Raw genomic sequence first — 16,250 nt, forward strand, 5'->3', positions numbered from 1 at the left:
TATATACATACATACATACACACAGATACCCATATCTATATATATATATATATATATGTAATATATAAATATATATATATATACGTTATATATACTATATATATATACATACATACATGCACACACACAGATACCTATATATATATATATATATATGTAATATATAAATATATATATATATGTAATATATAAATATATATATATACGTTATATATACTATATATATACATACATACATGCACACACACAGATACCTATATATATATATATATACCTACACATGTATATATATATATATATATATATATATATACATATATATATATACACACTTATGCATTAGATATAGTTGAATACCTATACACACGCATGCATCCACCCACGGATGCAGGTGGCCCACACGCACATGTGTGTGTGTGTGTGTGTACAAACTTGGGGTCTTATTAAAGTACAGATGCCAGAAATACATTTTTAGTCATATTATGCACACACACACTACTCATACTGTTCACTCCAGAGAAATTTAATTGAATTTACTGTTCCATAGTGTTTATATAAAACAAGTATTATGAATCAAATTCTTGCAGTTATTTCTAAAGGCTAGCAGCTTATTTACAATGTTTTGAATTTAAAAATCAACAACAAAAATCATAGGAATGCTCACAAAATAATTTGAATCCACTTTTTAATTAACATTTTTAATCTATACAATTTACATATAATTGAACATATAATATTCACTGAACCACGCCGAGAAATCATTTCTTCTTTTTTTTTTTTTTCACTTTAAGTCAAACCAAAAATGAATTACTCCTCCATAATGATATCACAGTCAGAATTCTGCATTTGTGTGAAAGTAAAAGAAATTATAAAAATAAAAGAAAAGGAAAGAAAATAATAATAATAATAATAATAATAATAATAATAATAATGAGTAAGAGGGAAGGGTAGTAGTGTAAGAGCCCATCTTGACACTACAAAAAGTTTAATATTAACAGAATTTCAAAGATATGAAAAGAAACACTAACATTGGGACATAATCAAATCATTTGTAAATAACTGTTTTGGTATACATAAAATAATCAAAAATGTAAAAAAGAAAAAGAAAGGTAATTACAGTGTTTAAAATTCAACCTAATAAATTTTAAACCAAAACTACCCCAAAACAGAAGAAATTAAAAAGAAACCAGTTACCAGATAGTTGAAGGGTGATTCTAGTTCTTAATTTGGCTTAGTTAATGGTAAGCTAAGAACGAAAATCAACCACTGAAATTATTATACAAATAAACCTGAATGAAATAGATACAAAGTTAAATTATATTAAGCAATGTTACAATTGACAATGTAGTTCACTGTAGCATCCTTCCAATAAAGGACAGAAAAGCTTCACTTCCAAAGAGCACAACTCCATTTAAAGTACTCATATATGAAAGATAAATATTTATAATAGCACAATGTGTTAATATATAAGTGCTTCTGTATATATATGTTTTTTATACATCCAACGTTGTCCGTCTCATCGCTCTCCTCTTAACATAAGGGTGATATACTTAGTAAACTGAACAGTATAGAAAGGTATATTTACAAGATTTTTTTTAAACATTTAGTTGACTTGTTTATGGGGGTCTGATGCTTATACTCAATCGTAAATTACTTCTTGAAAAAAAAAAAAAATCAGCACGATTTTGCTTTTAGTTCATTTTTCATTAAATGTATGTTTTTTAATGAAAAATCGGAAAAAAATTTTAAGTAGCACACATGATTTCTGTTGTTGGACATCAGTAACAGAAGTTATCTCCCTTCGTAAGTTAATTTTCTATCTAGAGATAGAGATTAAAAAAAAAACGTGTTTTAGTTATTTCAATTTTCGTATTGACAAGAAAACATAATTGTGTGTATGAAAGGGAGATGTTTTTCTGCCATGTGGATAAAAATTTGAGATAAACAAAAAAAAAAAAAAAATCAACATTTAACTACAGAATATCAATTAAAACATCAACCTGGAGATTTAATTAATAGTGGATTTACGAAAGATATTCTAAACAAGGGAAGTAAAAAAAAGTACCTCACAGGCAGGAAAACTAATAAAATGAAATACAACAAAATCGCAATTTATTTTAGATATCAGAATCCTAAAGACTTAACAGAAAAATTATATACTTAAACTTTACAAATAGAGAAATGATAAATAACATTTGTTAAACATTCTAAATTTCAAAACAGCCCTATGTTCTAGAGTAAAAGCAAAAAAAAAAGGGGGGGGTACGAAATTATTCCTTCAAAATTAACAAATTGATTTTGTTACAACTTGTAATTTCTTCTTTAAAGTGTGATAATGACTCAGGTGTATGTAACCAGTAAGCATAAGAAAGACTTGAATACTTGGAGAAAAGATCATGTTTTACAAACTAAAGTGGGTTGCAAAAGTTTCTGTTTATTCATTTTATTTGGTTTGTTTTCAGTTTTTATACCAAGATATAAAATAAAATGTATTTCAGATCTAAAATGTGAAATACTGGAGAGAATATAATTCAATACGAAATGAGGCTTTACCAAACATAACAGCAAAAACCAAAGGAACTTAACCCTAGCCTTTTGCTACTGCTTAATTTGCTTGGTAAATGTTCAATTTCATAAAGACTTTTCAGTTATTTAGTTATTTTAACCATAATCATTAAGACGCCTGGTCATCGTCCCCAGAATACCAAAAGATATGTCAGGCTAGCCATCAAAGTGCCGAGTCCATTAAGAATTTTTTTTTTTTTCTGTATAATCAATTCATTATTTTAAATGTTTTCATCAGTTGATTACCATTCATTTTTTTTTTTTGCTTTTTGAGACACTTAGTTAGCATTCACAGCAGGAGGCTGCTGTGGAAATAAAGAAGTGAAAAATGTTCGCACAAGAAGCCAGACAAGAGAGAGGCCACGAGGAAGAGCTGGTTCCTGAGGAAGTTCTGACTGAGATTCATCTGAACCACTTTCATCAGAAGTACCTTCATTCTGGGGGAAAAAAAGAAAGAAAGAAAGAATAATTAACAATAGGATATAAATGCTTAATAATGTTTCATCTCTGAAGAAGAGGTTAACAGTTTGAAAATTATCTAGTTGTATCTGACGATTCCATCTCAAATGTTTAAACAATCAGTAAATCTTGAAACTGATAAAATTTAATATGACAAAGATTTACAGAAAGCTGAAATTATGAAAACTAAATGAAGACATATTTACCATGATATACTCTAAAACTTTAATTTCTGCACTGAATGGTTACTTGTTCTTTGTTTTTTTCTTTTGTTTCTATTTCTTCATTATATTTTGTTTTACATCAACTTATTAATGCTATTTTAGTGATATTCATATTATATGAGGGAATCTGAAGTTATTTTATGGTACACTATCTTTAGAAACTGTCTTTCAAAATTCTTATCTAACACAGTTGAACTTACTTGTGCATCAGGATTTTCATTTTGATGTTCATTAACAGCTGGAGCAGGTTGAGCTGCTGGTCCATTCTGATCCCCAGGAGGTGCACCCATAGCTACAGGCTGTCTTTGAACCTGGAACCAGCCAGCTTGATGACTGTTCAAAAAACAAAAGTATATGAATAAAATCACAACAATAGCTGGAGCAATTACAGTAAAGTTGTCTGGTACCTTTTTATGTTTCACTAATTTTTCTTTCCCTTAAACACAACTTATGTCACTCCAACAATGCTTGCATAGTTGAAAAGAACAGTGGCCAGTGCCTAAGTGTTTTATAAATGTCACACATACATACACATGCGTATATGGCCCCTTGTGGGCAATAAAAAAAATCACAATCGAAATCAAGTTAAATTGGACATTAAACTCCACTTGCGAAGACCTGTTGAAGCAAGTGAAATCGAAATCAAGTTAAATTGGACACTAAACTCCACTTGCGAAGACCTGTTGAGGCAAGTGAAATCGAAATCGAGTTAAATTTGACGACTGGCACCCATGCCAACGTCATCTCCCTCATTGGACATGAAACTCAGCTTGTGAAGACTTATTGAGGCAAGCGAAAGCGAAATTGTGATGGCACCTGTGCCCAGCGACGCCTTTCTGACACTTGTGCCCACGGCATGTGTAAGGACTTTCGAGTGAGATCGTTGCCAGTGCCCCTGGACTGGCTCTTGTGCGGGTGGCACATAAAATACACCATTTTGAGCGTGGCCGTTGCCAGTACCGCCTGACTGGCCTTCGTGCCAGTGGCACGTAAAAGCACCCACTACACTCTTGGAGTGGTTGGCGTTAGGAAGGGCATCCAGCTGTAGAAACTCTGCCAAATCAGATTGGAGCCTGGTGTAGCCATCTGGTTTCACCAGTCCTCAGTCAAATCGTCCAACCCATGCTAGCATGGAAAGCGGACGTTAAACGACGATGATGATGTATTGTCCAGTCATTACTGAAAATGTCTCTTAATGTTAAAAATACCTTTATATAAGGAAACTCACCTCATTGAAAAAAGATATAAAGCAAAACCTAACCACTTGTAACATTCTATTCCTTCTAAACCAAATCATGTTAAATTTATCAAAATCTCTCATCCCCAACATTTTTGATTATCTCCCTTATACCATAAAAATCCCTGATTACCTCCCCCTATCTAGAACTCCATACTTTACACCATAGCGAAGACATATTATGATACAGGTAGAGAAATTCGAAAAGAAAATACGAAACCGGTTATTTCTCCAAAAACACATTAATTCAATCATGACTTTAATCCATTAATCAATTCCTTCTTTTAATAAAAACTCAACATAAGCTTGCAACAGGATATCAACTGAATTTATACGATTGTTTTTGTGATGTGGTATTATTTACACTATGTAGAACTATTGGAGAGAAACACAAGTTGTTTAAAATTAGTACAGTTTAATGGTTTGCAAAAAACACATGATTTAACAGAGTAGCAGACTTCAGGATAAAGGATTAAATGTAACACTTTGTATGGATTTTAGGGTGAGAAATAAGTGATGAAAAATAAAAAGACATAGATTTAGATGTATGAGGGTGGGCTGAAAAGTTCATAGGCTGACTATGAAGTATTGATGCTAGAGCTGTGAAATCTTGCAAGCATTAATTTCAACTTTTTTTTTTATTAATGACTGCATTGTTTCTTTCCAGGTAAACTGACATCTGACTGTTCAAGGAAGACTTCAAAAATAAGCAGCAGCAATTTTTCTTGAAAATGGACAAAATCTGGCATTGTGGTGTTATCCAATACATGCAGAAAAGGGCTTAACCCCTGAGGACATTCATGCTGACATGGTTGCTACGTTAGGGAATGACACTTCAGCTTTATCAACAATGTAAAAGTGGGCAGCTGAATTTAGGAGGGGAAGGGAGAGTCTTTAAGATGACCCAATGTCTTAGACGTCCTGCAGCTGCCACCACCAAGGAAAACATTGATCATATTCACCACATGGTGATGGACGACAGGCAATTGACTATAAATCAAATAGCCAATGCTATTAGCATATCCCATCAGAGTTGAAAATATTCTACACAATAAACTTGGCAGACAAACATTTCTGCTCAATGGGTGCCACGTTTTCTGACACCTGATCAAAATTGCAACAAGCTGATCACATCACTGGAAAATCCAACATTGTTTCAACAGATCTAGTCTCCTTGAACATTTCATAACCCAGGATGTGTGTTGGGTTCATCACTTTGAGCCAGAGACAATCCATGCAGTGGGAACACCCCTCTTCCCCTGCTCCAAACAAGGCCAAGGTAGTTTCATCCACAGGGAAGGTGATGGCCTCAGTTTTCTGGCATGCAAAAGGCATTGTGTTTATTGACTATCTTCAAAAAGGTCACACCATCAATAAGGAGTACTATGCTAACTTGCTGAGGCAGTTGTGAAAGGCTATCAAAATGAACACCCAGGAAAACTGACAAAAGAGGTTCTTGTTTCATCACAACAATCTTCCAGCACACAAGTCCTTGCTTTCAATGGCTGGTATATGTGACTGTGGCTTTGAACTGGTTGATCACCCTCCCTATACTCTCGATTTGGCCCCATCTGACTATCCTGTTCTCCAATATGAAAAAACACTTGGCTGAGAATCAGCACCCCATGATAATGACATCAAATCTGCTGTTGATGAATTTTTTGACCAACAGGATAAAAGCTTCTTCACCAATGGGATCCAAGCACTGCAGGGAGAACTATGTTAAAAAATAAACCACATTTGGTCCAATTCCATGAAAGTATCTTGGTCAGGCTATAAACTTTTCAGCCAACCTTCACATATACAAGATTCTAATTAAGAACAAATCCATTATAGTTATAGCAAAAAAGGCAGACAGTAGACAAAACAATGAGTTGGATCTGGTGAATTATTTAGAGGCATAAACATACACACTCACATACATTCATATACATGTGTGTATGTGTGTATGATGGGCTTCTTTCAGTTTCTGTCTACCAAATACACTCTCAAGGCTTTGGTTGGCCAGGGACTATACAAGAAGACACTTAACCAAAATGATACATTATACTACTGGACCAAAAACCAATGGGTCAGAAACTAATTTCTCAAGCCACACCTGCTCATATATATAATCATCATCATTTAACATCTGTTTTCCATGCTGGCATAGATTGGACTGTTTAACCAGAGCTTAGTAAGCTGAAGAGCTGCACCAGGTTCTACTGATTGGTTGGATGCCCTTCCTAATGCCAACCACTTTACAAAATGTACTGGGTGCTCTTTACATGAACTGGCATGGGTGTTTTTTTTTTTTTTTACATGGACTAGAACAGATACCTTTTACATAGATCAGCATGAGAGTGTTCTATGTGGGCTGGCACAGATGCTTTTAATGTGGGCCAGCACAGCATGAGGACATTTGCAAAGCAAAACCCTTTCAGGCAGGGGGAAGCATTAACAATTCTGCTGTGGTAGACGAGTCTTCTCAAGTACCACAAGGCACCAGATATCTCAGTCCTTTGTCATTATATATATATATATATATATATATATATATATATGAAAGAAGGTTTGAAAATGCACTTATTTTTTAAAAATATTTATTTACTTAACCGGTTTCACTTTTTTAGAAAAAGAAACCGGTTAAGTAAATAAATATTTTTAAAAAATAAGTGCATTTTCAAACCTTCTTTCATATATATTTCCACTCGTACAGTATTCCACAACTTTACTTTATTATATATATATATATATATATATATATATATATATATATACATATATATATATATATATATATATATATATATATATATATATATATATATATATATATATACATATATATATATATATAGAGAGAGAGAGAGAGAGAGAGAGAGAAAGCACATTTTTTAGTGTTAATATTCATGACATTACAATGAAGTCAAGGATGAAATACATATTTTGAACAATCTGAGCTGGTTGTAATTAGTTGCTATTGGCATCAGAATATGGACAAGTGAAAGAATTGTATCACAGATTGGTATCTGTTGCACTAAACAAGAACATAACCAGTATTTAAGCTAAATAATCTTTACACTCTTCACTCTAACTGCAAACTCAAATGTAATTAGGAATATCTAGATCATTCATACACAAAGAAAATTAAATAGTAATAAATGTATCTGCAAATAAAAATATCAAGAATTTAAATAAGGAAACATTTAAAATTAAAGAGTAATGTTGTCTTCAGAAAGGAAACACTAAGACAAGAGTGATTTGGTAAGGATATATATACTTACATGTAAAGCATGAAACACGTTAAGAAAACAATCACAAAGCGGCTTAGAGTAGAATAAAAGTAGACAATGCCCATCAATATGGCAAACCGACATGCTGCATACATCCAATCCAACCAGTCTCTTTGTTCAAATTCATCTTCATCATCCAGTACACCTTGTGCATTCATACGCAAGTTGGGGTTACGCTGTCGCACCTCTGCATTATTTACCTCAGGCTGGTTATTTATACCATTGTTAGGAGGCATGTTTGTTGGAACAGGAGCTGGAATAGTACCAGACTGGTAGCTAAAAAAAGAAAAAGAAAAAAAACAGTAATTTATGTTAGCGTAAAATATTTAGAATATTGACGACTCACTATTTACTTACAGTTTAGAAATTACCCCATCACTACCATCTTTATTTTCTTCCTAGCTACTCCCACCCAACCAAGGAGGAGGAGGGAGGAGAGCTTAGTACAATTTCTGTTGACTACATTCACACACAAAGCATATATCAGTCCACAGCAACACTAGAAATTACTTGCCCATAGTTGCACACAGTGGGATTGAGCCCAAAATCATATAATTACAAAGAGAACTTCTTAACCACAGTTATGCCTGCACCTTCTACTGTCAAGCTACATTCAGACACTAAGTTTCAGTTCAGATTGCTTGATCAGAGAGCCAAAAGAGGAGTTAGTTATATACATGCACACACAGTTTTATTTTACATTTTAACATCTTTCTCAATAGCTACTACCAACTTGATTCTCTGGCAAAATTTTGCAAGAGAATCAAGTTTAATTTATATGTAAAACACAAATTGTCTCAAAGATTGTAAACAATTGTAAAACAAAGGTTGCTACATTTAATATTACCAAATCCTTTGACAAAATGTAACATACAAACCACCTAGTCATGGTGTCATTTTAGATATTATACCTAGACTGGCCGAATTATGTTTACTTTGTTAAGGATGCCCTCACAATTTCTCCATGCCAACACCATCATCATCAAAATCATTATTTTAATGTTCGATCTTCCATGCATGCATGACAGTAACATTTGTTTACAACTACCACACAGCATCAAAGCAAGAAGACACTAACACACACATACATCACATATGTATGTATATATGACAAGTTTCTTTCAATTTCTGTCTACCAAATCCATTTACAAGGCTTTGGTTAGCCAGGAATTATAGCAAAATACACTTGCCTAAAGTTCTATGCAATGGGACTGAACCTAGAACCATGTGGTTGGGGAGCAAACTTCTGACCACACAGCCATGTTTACTATTTCTTTTTTTTCCTCCTCAAGAAAGGATAACATGAAAGTTTACTTACTATTGCATATACTGGGCCATGTACTGGGAGTACATTTGTTGCATCCATGCATATTGCTCAGGACTATAGAGAAAACCAGGTTGAGATAAAGGTCCCATCGGTGACATTATGTAAGGAACTTGCTGTGGAAATGGTGAATTGACCATGCTGGAACAGAGAAGACAGTTTAAAAGTTATAAAACTAGGTCAAAGTAGATTCAGTCATGATATTTTACACAAGTATTTGAAAACAATGAGTAATTACATTGTTTACAGAGAAGATTTTAAAAAAAACTTACACCATGTGTTGTTAGCTTTGTTGTTGTGTACTAGTGTTGCCACCAAAGAAAACATGAGTTGTACAAGTTCAGAACCAACTCTTGCTTTCATTCCCAGCAGACCACCAGTGCTTGATCTGCAGCAGAGCCTTCTAAGAACACATCAGACACACTCTGATCCATCTTCCACATGAACAATGGACGAACATTACTATTATTATTATTATTATTATTATTATTATTATCACTGTTGTGCACTAGCATTAATGTTGTTGCTGTGTGCTAGCATTGTTGTTGTTGCTGTTACATGCTAGCATTATAGTTGTGCTAGTGTTGTTACATGCTAGCATTGCTCTTATGTGCTACCTTAATTGTAGTGTGCGAGTATTGTTGTATGCTTCTGCTGTTGATTTGTGATAGCACTGTAGTCAATGTCTGCTTACAATGTTGTTGTATGCTGCTGGTATTATGTTTCATTTAAACTGTTGGATAGACATGTGCAAGGATGGAATACCAGAGAGCTGACATTCTAAGAAGAAAGGACTGACTGTAATAGTTAGTGTGAGCCTAGGAGAGGTAGGGTGTACACATACTAGTGATGAGAGGAGGAGAGGAACAAATGAGTCTACAATGTTTGATTGGAGGTAATGTCCATTGTAGTAGTGGTAAGAAGTCAGAGTGAGAAGAGAATGCACATTTCTAGAGGTTAGAGGCTGGAGGGCCAATCAGCTGAATAACTTTTCTCTGAATGAAGGAACATACTCCATAATGTGTTTTACTTGAACTTTATAGAGGATTAGTGTGGAGGCGCAATGGCCCAGTGGTTAGGGCAGCGGACTCGCAGTCATAGGATCGTGGTTTCGATTCCCAGACCGAGTGTTTATTGAGTGAAAACACCTAAAGCTCCGGCAGTGGATGGTGGCGAACCCTGCTGTACTCTTTCACCACAACTTTCTCTCACTCTTACTTCCTGTTTCTGTTGTACCTGTAATTCAAAGGGTCAGCCTTGTCACACTGTGTCACGCTGAATATCCCCGAGAACTACGTTAAGGGTAAACGTGTCTATGGAGTGCTCAGCCACTTGCACGTTAATTTCACGAGCAGGCTGTTCTGTTGATCGGATTAATTGGAACCCTCGACGTCGTAAGCGACGGGGTACCGACACAGAGGATTAATAATTATTTCAGACTGAAGCATTTTCTGGTTTCAATTTTTGCTACATTAAAGATGTGCATTTATCAAAAGAAATATTCAGTGATGATGAATTGATTGCAAGGGCTTTAGCCGAATGCTGCTCTTCTTCAAATGAGGTGAGTGAGATAATGATGTTTTCACAATATGAGCAGTGATTCTGTTTTTCTTTTTTTCTGGTGGGGGTGCCATTGAAACATGTTTGGCATGGCTCCATTGTTGTATGTTTTTGAGGTCTCTGTTCATGGAGTTAGTGCAGATCTGTTATAGATTGCATATGGATAACACATGAGTGTAGGAGGTAAGGGAAGAATAAAGAATGATATCATGTGTAGAAGTGTGCATTGTTGAAAGTGAGGACAAATAGCTCAGTGATAGCAAAAAGAAAAACTGTGGGACAAAACTGAACCTAGAAACACACCAGAGTAGACAGAGTGTGGATCAGAGAAAGCTCCATCAATACATCACAATAGTACAATCTGACAGGAAGCCATCTATCTAAGAGATAAGAAATAGATGGAACACAAAGGCAAATATTTTGACTGATGGTTCACATGCCAGACATGGTTGACAGCTTTATTGATTTTGAAAACAACACTACTTTCACTAAATTTCTTGATAAAGAAGACCCACTTGTGAATGACAAAAGAAAATAGATGCCCTATATATTTGGCTTTATAAAAGACATACAGGTGATTATTAAAAAAAGAAATCAATTCAAGGTACTGGGAAAGAGTATTGGGATCTTTTTTAAAACAGGGGCCACAGTATTTTCTTAACGAAACACTTTGAAACTTGGAACACTGGTAGAATGTGTCATATAAAACATCTTTTTCTCTTAGTCTTCTTTAAAAAAAAAAGAAATCCCTAAGTTATTCCATGTTAAAGTTGTCGTATTTCTGTAATTTCAACCAATCACTGACGTCCATTCAGCCGATATACATTAAGTGCCGACTACATAAACAAATGATTCTGAAACAATTCTATCGGTGATAAAATTATTATTTCCTTGTCAAAAAATGGCTGAAGCATATTGGCAGTAGCTAATAAACCTTTCTATTATAGGCTAACCCTAACCCTACGGTTAGGGTTAGGGTTAGGGTAAAACAGCAAATTTAAAAAGAAAAAAGCAAATAAAACGAAGAAAAAAAAAAGAAAACGAACACACGTGTTGCCTCTCTGCAAATGTCAGAAGTTATGGAGATTAAATATGCTTTACACCGCTTAATCAGCCAAAGGAGTAAATGTAAACAACTGAATACTTGTCAGTGATTGGTTGAAATTATCAAATAAGACAATTTTTTACATGAAATAAATTCGAATACAAAAATATTTTTCTGTTCTATAACACAAAATAGATAAGTATACGAAGTTTGAAAGTCTTTCGGTACCAAAAACACTATGTAAAACATTAATGAAAACTGTGGCCCCCGTTTTAAAATAGATCCAAGTATTGTTGATAGCCATCTCTGTCACTAAAAATATTGGAAATGAGTGTATTAGGATGGCACTCAGCTGGGTCAGGTGGGTGGCCTTCCTTGGAAATAGGATACACAGTAGCAAGATACAAAGACTAGGATATATCTACAGAGAGAGAGAGAGAGAGAGAGAGAAGAGAGTATGCAGTTGAAGAGCCTGGTCAGTATGAAGGTTAGCACACGAGCACAATGTTTGAGAGTAATGAAAGGCACAGTTAGAACCAGTGACCTTTTTTTGAAGTAACCAGAGGTGCATTCACACTTGGTATGTGGAACCTGCTAAAGTGGAAGCAAGTAGATTGAGAGAAGATTTGTGCAGTGTATACTAAGTACAGTGGGATGCAGAATGGACAACAAATGTGGAGGCTTTCTCCATAGATATACTCTCAAAAGCTTATAGAATTCTTAGGACATCAACATAAAGAATACTTTTAAACATAGAAATACAATTTCTGCATTATTGCATAGGCACCATACACAGATTGCATTCAATTCAAACAGAATTCTATAAAAACAATACCAACCTAGGATTATAAAAGCCTTCTGCATTATGACTTCGATGTCTCAATTCAGTCTCTGAAGCTGTGAAAGATACAGGTTCTGGACCAGATGCTTCGGGAACCTAGATAAAAGAAATAATAGTGGCACTGTTAATTCCTCAACAATATGAAATTAAACCTAATGAAGAATCATCAAAACCAACATTTAACGTCAGTTTTCCAAGCTAGCATGGGTTGGACAGCTTGACAGGAACTGGCAAGGCCAGGAGCCACTCCAGGCTTCATAGTTTGTTTTAGCTTGGTTTCTAGGCTGGATGTCCTTCCAACCACTTTAGAGAGTGTACTGGGTGCTTTTTACATGGTATCAGCACCCATATCAATGCTTTTTACATGGCACCTTTGTTTTAGGATCTCAAGAAACTTGGTTTTAAAATCTACTTCATACCTTTTAATCTATAAAAGATACCTTTTATAAATTAAAATTTCCAATTTCTACCAATCGATGCCAGTGCCAGCTGGCTGGTCCTGTGCCGGTGGCATGTAAAAAGCACCATTCGAGTGTGGTTGCTGCCAGTGCTGCCTGACTGGTTCTTGTACCGGTGGCACATAAAAAGCACCATTCAAGCATGGTCAATGCCGGTACCACCTGACTGGCCCTCATGCCGGTGGCACGTAAAAGCACCCACTACACTCTTGGAGTGGTTGGTATTAGGAAGGGCATCCAGCTGTAGAAACTTTGCCAGATCAAATTGGAGCCTGGCTTGCCAACCCTCAGTCAAACCATCCAACAGACATTAAATGACAACGATGATGATGATGTTAAAATGAACAGTAAATATACATTAAATCACAAACATCTACCTCTATTCTGGTTTCTTAGTCTAACTTCTAGTTAATTTCTGAAGTTGAAACTTTTGAAATGAAAGTTTTCCTCACTCCAGATTCTATGTGGAAACCTTTTGGGGAATAAAAAAAAAACTTCCCCTTATATGGTTACCTCCTTTTATATTCCTGTTTCAAATCCTGCTATGGTCATAAAATAAGAAGTAATCAAGTTGTGGAGTCAATATAATCAACACTCACATTTAAGGAATGACTCAACTCAACATTTGGCTGAAAAATATTGCCTCAACTTATACCATCACAGCAAAATGGACATAACAAAAGAAAAAAGAGAATCAGATCAAATGATCAGAGAGCCCACAATTTATAAAGCATGTATCCAAGTATCTAATGCATGTGCATTAAGGTGATGCAAAATAACTTATCATTTCAAAAACTTGAAGACACCCTCTAATTTTATTTAATTTAGTGCATAAACTCAACATGCAAAATTTCAGTGCAATTGAAGACATTTTAGAGGTTGCTACCATCCACTGAACATCTTGTATACTGTTATTTTTCAGTTTGTATTTATTGTACATTTTCTGTCTCCTTGCCATCTTCTACTGGCCCCGACATACAACTGTTTAAGAGATTCAAAGCAAAGTGGGTGGAAATTGACAAGAACAGTTACCAAACAGCAACAGATGATCCTAACATTGCAGAGAAAATCTCAGATGCTGAAGAAATCATTCAATTTGCTCAAGCTCAGCCTGATGAAGAGCAGCCTTGTGATGACTACAAGGAATTGCTCAAGCTAACGCTCCTTTTCCTCGGTAGTACCCCCAAATCAGGAATCAGCTTTAAAGCACCCAGAGCTTATCACAGAGCATGATGGATGACCAAGCTAATTTACTGCATTAAAATTTGGATATTTAAATCTCAGTTTTAACTAACCAAGAGAGGAAAAAGGACTGAGAGAGGTTTGCTGCTTTTCAGCTGTAATATACATCGGATCGTGGTACCTGGCACCCATACGCTCATGCAAGGTCAGCAGCTCTACAAGCAAAAGGATGACAAAATTTCAAGTGCTGCACTCAATAAGTTTTTGAGACATTTGTGGTACCTATCTGAGGAACTCGTGGCACTTGCATTTTTTGATTCAGCTGTTTTGCATGAGACAAAAAAACAAAATTAAGCATGCCCTGCAGAAACCAGTTGACTCAAAACCAAGTAAACGAGCATCAATAAATCCTGAAGCAGCTGGGCAGAAACAACTGCAGGATTTCATTACTGTCAGCACAAAAAGATTCTTTGAAATCTTAGAGGTGCCTTGCACTTTTCTTGAAAAAGATGCTAAAGAATGGAATGATGTTGAAAGTTATGCGAATGCAAGAGATATCACATATGGACTCAAAGTGGTAAACAACATTGCAGAATGAGGTGTATGACTGATGAAGGAATACAACAAACTAATAACCAATGATGAAGAGCAGAAGCAATACCTTCTTCAAATTGTTAAAAGTTACAGGTCGTCACTCTCAAACAGAAACAAGAAAACATTACTCTTGCTTCACAAAAAACAAAAATAAACTTACATACGTGGTTATATGCCTACTGGGGAAACTTCCACATAAAAAATAGCTAACGCACTATACACAGTACTTCACTATGTACTATAGCCTAGAGTGTCATTGATTTTTTTCAAATTAGGTTAACTAGGTACATATCAAACCGGTTCAAGCTTGGTAGCAACCTCTAATTTTCTCTTTTTTAACTCCAAATGCTTTCTTAGGAATAAGTAAAAAAAAAAAAAAAATTTGACCCGTTTTGCATTACCCTAATGCGCATATACCATCATCATCATCATCATCGTTTAACGTCCGCTTTCCATGCTAGCATGGGTTGGACGATTTGACTGAGGACTGGTGAAACCAGATGGCTACACCAGGCACCAATCTGATTTGGCAGAGTTTCTACAGCTGGATGCCCTTCCTAATGCCAACCACTCAGAGAGTGTAGTGGGTGCTTTTACGTATATATATATATACACACATACACACATATATATTGTTGACATCATAAAATTTAAGAAGCAAAGACATCAACAACATAGAATTCTTGCTGGTAAGAATAAGATTTCTAAAATGGATGGAGAAATTCAAAGGACTGCTTTGGGCCAATAGCAGAACATCTGTCATATTCACAGGCGATGTGGGTTTGAGCCCCATGGGCAGCCTTCAACTTTTTCTGTCCAAAGGATTTTTAACCCAATATTTATATGCTATTATTCATAGCTTAATTTGCCTCAAGTTAAACTGTCCCAAAGTATGTGTGTGTGTGTGTGTGTGTGTGTGTGTGTGTGTGTGTGTGTGTATATATATATATATATATATATATATATATATATATATATATATATATATATATATATATATATATATGAATCCGTATTTGAGAATTTTTTAAGTGAGATTCTTCTAGCATATTGACAGACCGGTCACTGGTCAATCTTATCCTCTAATTCCTTATGTACTTTGTACTTCTATATGTAAACCATGTTGGCAAAATAACATAGTCTGCCATGGACACCTGTGCTTTGGTTCTTTCTTTCTTTTTCTTTTCTTCCTTTCTTTTGTCACTTTTGCTATGAATTAAATTAATGAATTCAACGGGATACACCGTCTGCAAGTAGTTGGGTTCAGCATATTATCCTCCATTTTCTAATTGTTACACAAATTTTGGGTAAAACCTCCACTTTTACCCGCTCCCATTGATTGCACCTAGTATAGCACTAGTGTAGCAATAATTGGGTACCCTCCCAGCAGTATACTGGATAGATACTATCCCTTAGTGAGTTGTACCCCCAACCCCTAACTCTCTCACGCTATATATATATATATATATATATATATATCTTGTAT

General features: G+C 35.0%; 1 protein-coding gene across 2 annotated transcripts in view; it reads right to left on the reverse strand.

Annotated features, from left to right (window-relative positions):
* Positions 1–668: 668 nt before the first annotated feature.
* Positions 669–16,250, reverse strand: part of LOC106879530 (homocysteine-responsive endoplasmic reticulum-resident ubiquitin-like domain member 2 protein) — a 41,563-nt gene continuing 25,981 nt past the window's right edge. For both annotated transcript variants that reach the window (XM_052966354.2, XM_089349178.1), the window contains 5 exons: positions 12,529–12,626; positions 9,079–9,225; positions 7,752–8,036; positions 3,449–3,581; positions 669–3,002 (listed from right to left, as the gene is read on the reverse strand). In XM_052966354.2, coding sequence (XP_052822314.1) covers positions 2,844–3,002; positions 3,449–3,581; positions 7,752–8,036; positions 9,079–9,225; positions 12,529–12,626 — 822 coding nt within the window. In that variant the 3' untranslated portion in view covers positions 669–2,843. The remainder of the gene's footprint in view (positions 3,003–3,448; positions 3,582–7,751; positions 8,037–9,078; positions 9,226–12,528; positions 12,627–16,250) is intronic.

The sequence above is a fragment of the Octopus bimaculoides genome, chromosome 3 (genome assembly GCF_046866305.1).
Source record: "Octopus bimaculoides isolate indiv1 chromosome 3, ASM4686630v1, whole genome shotgun sequence".
NCBI classification, from domain to species: domain Eukaryota; kingdom Metazoa; phylum Mollusca; class Cephalopoda; order Octopoda; family Octopodidae; genus Octopus; species Octopus bimaculoides.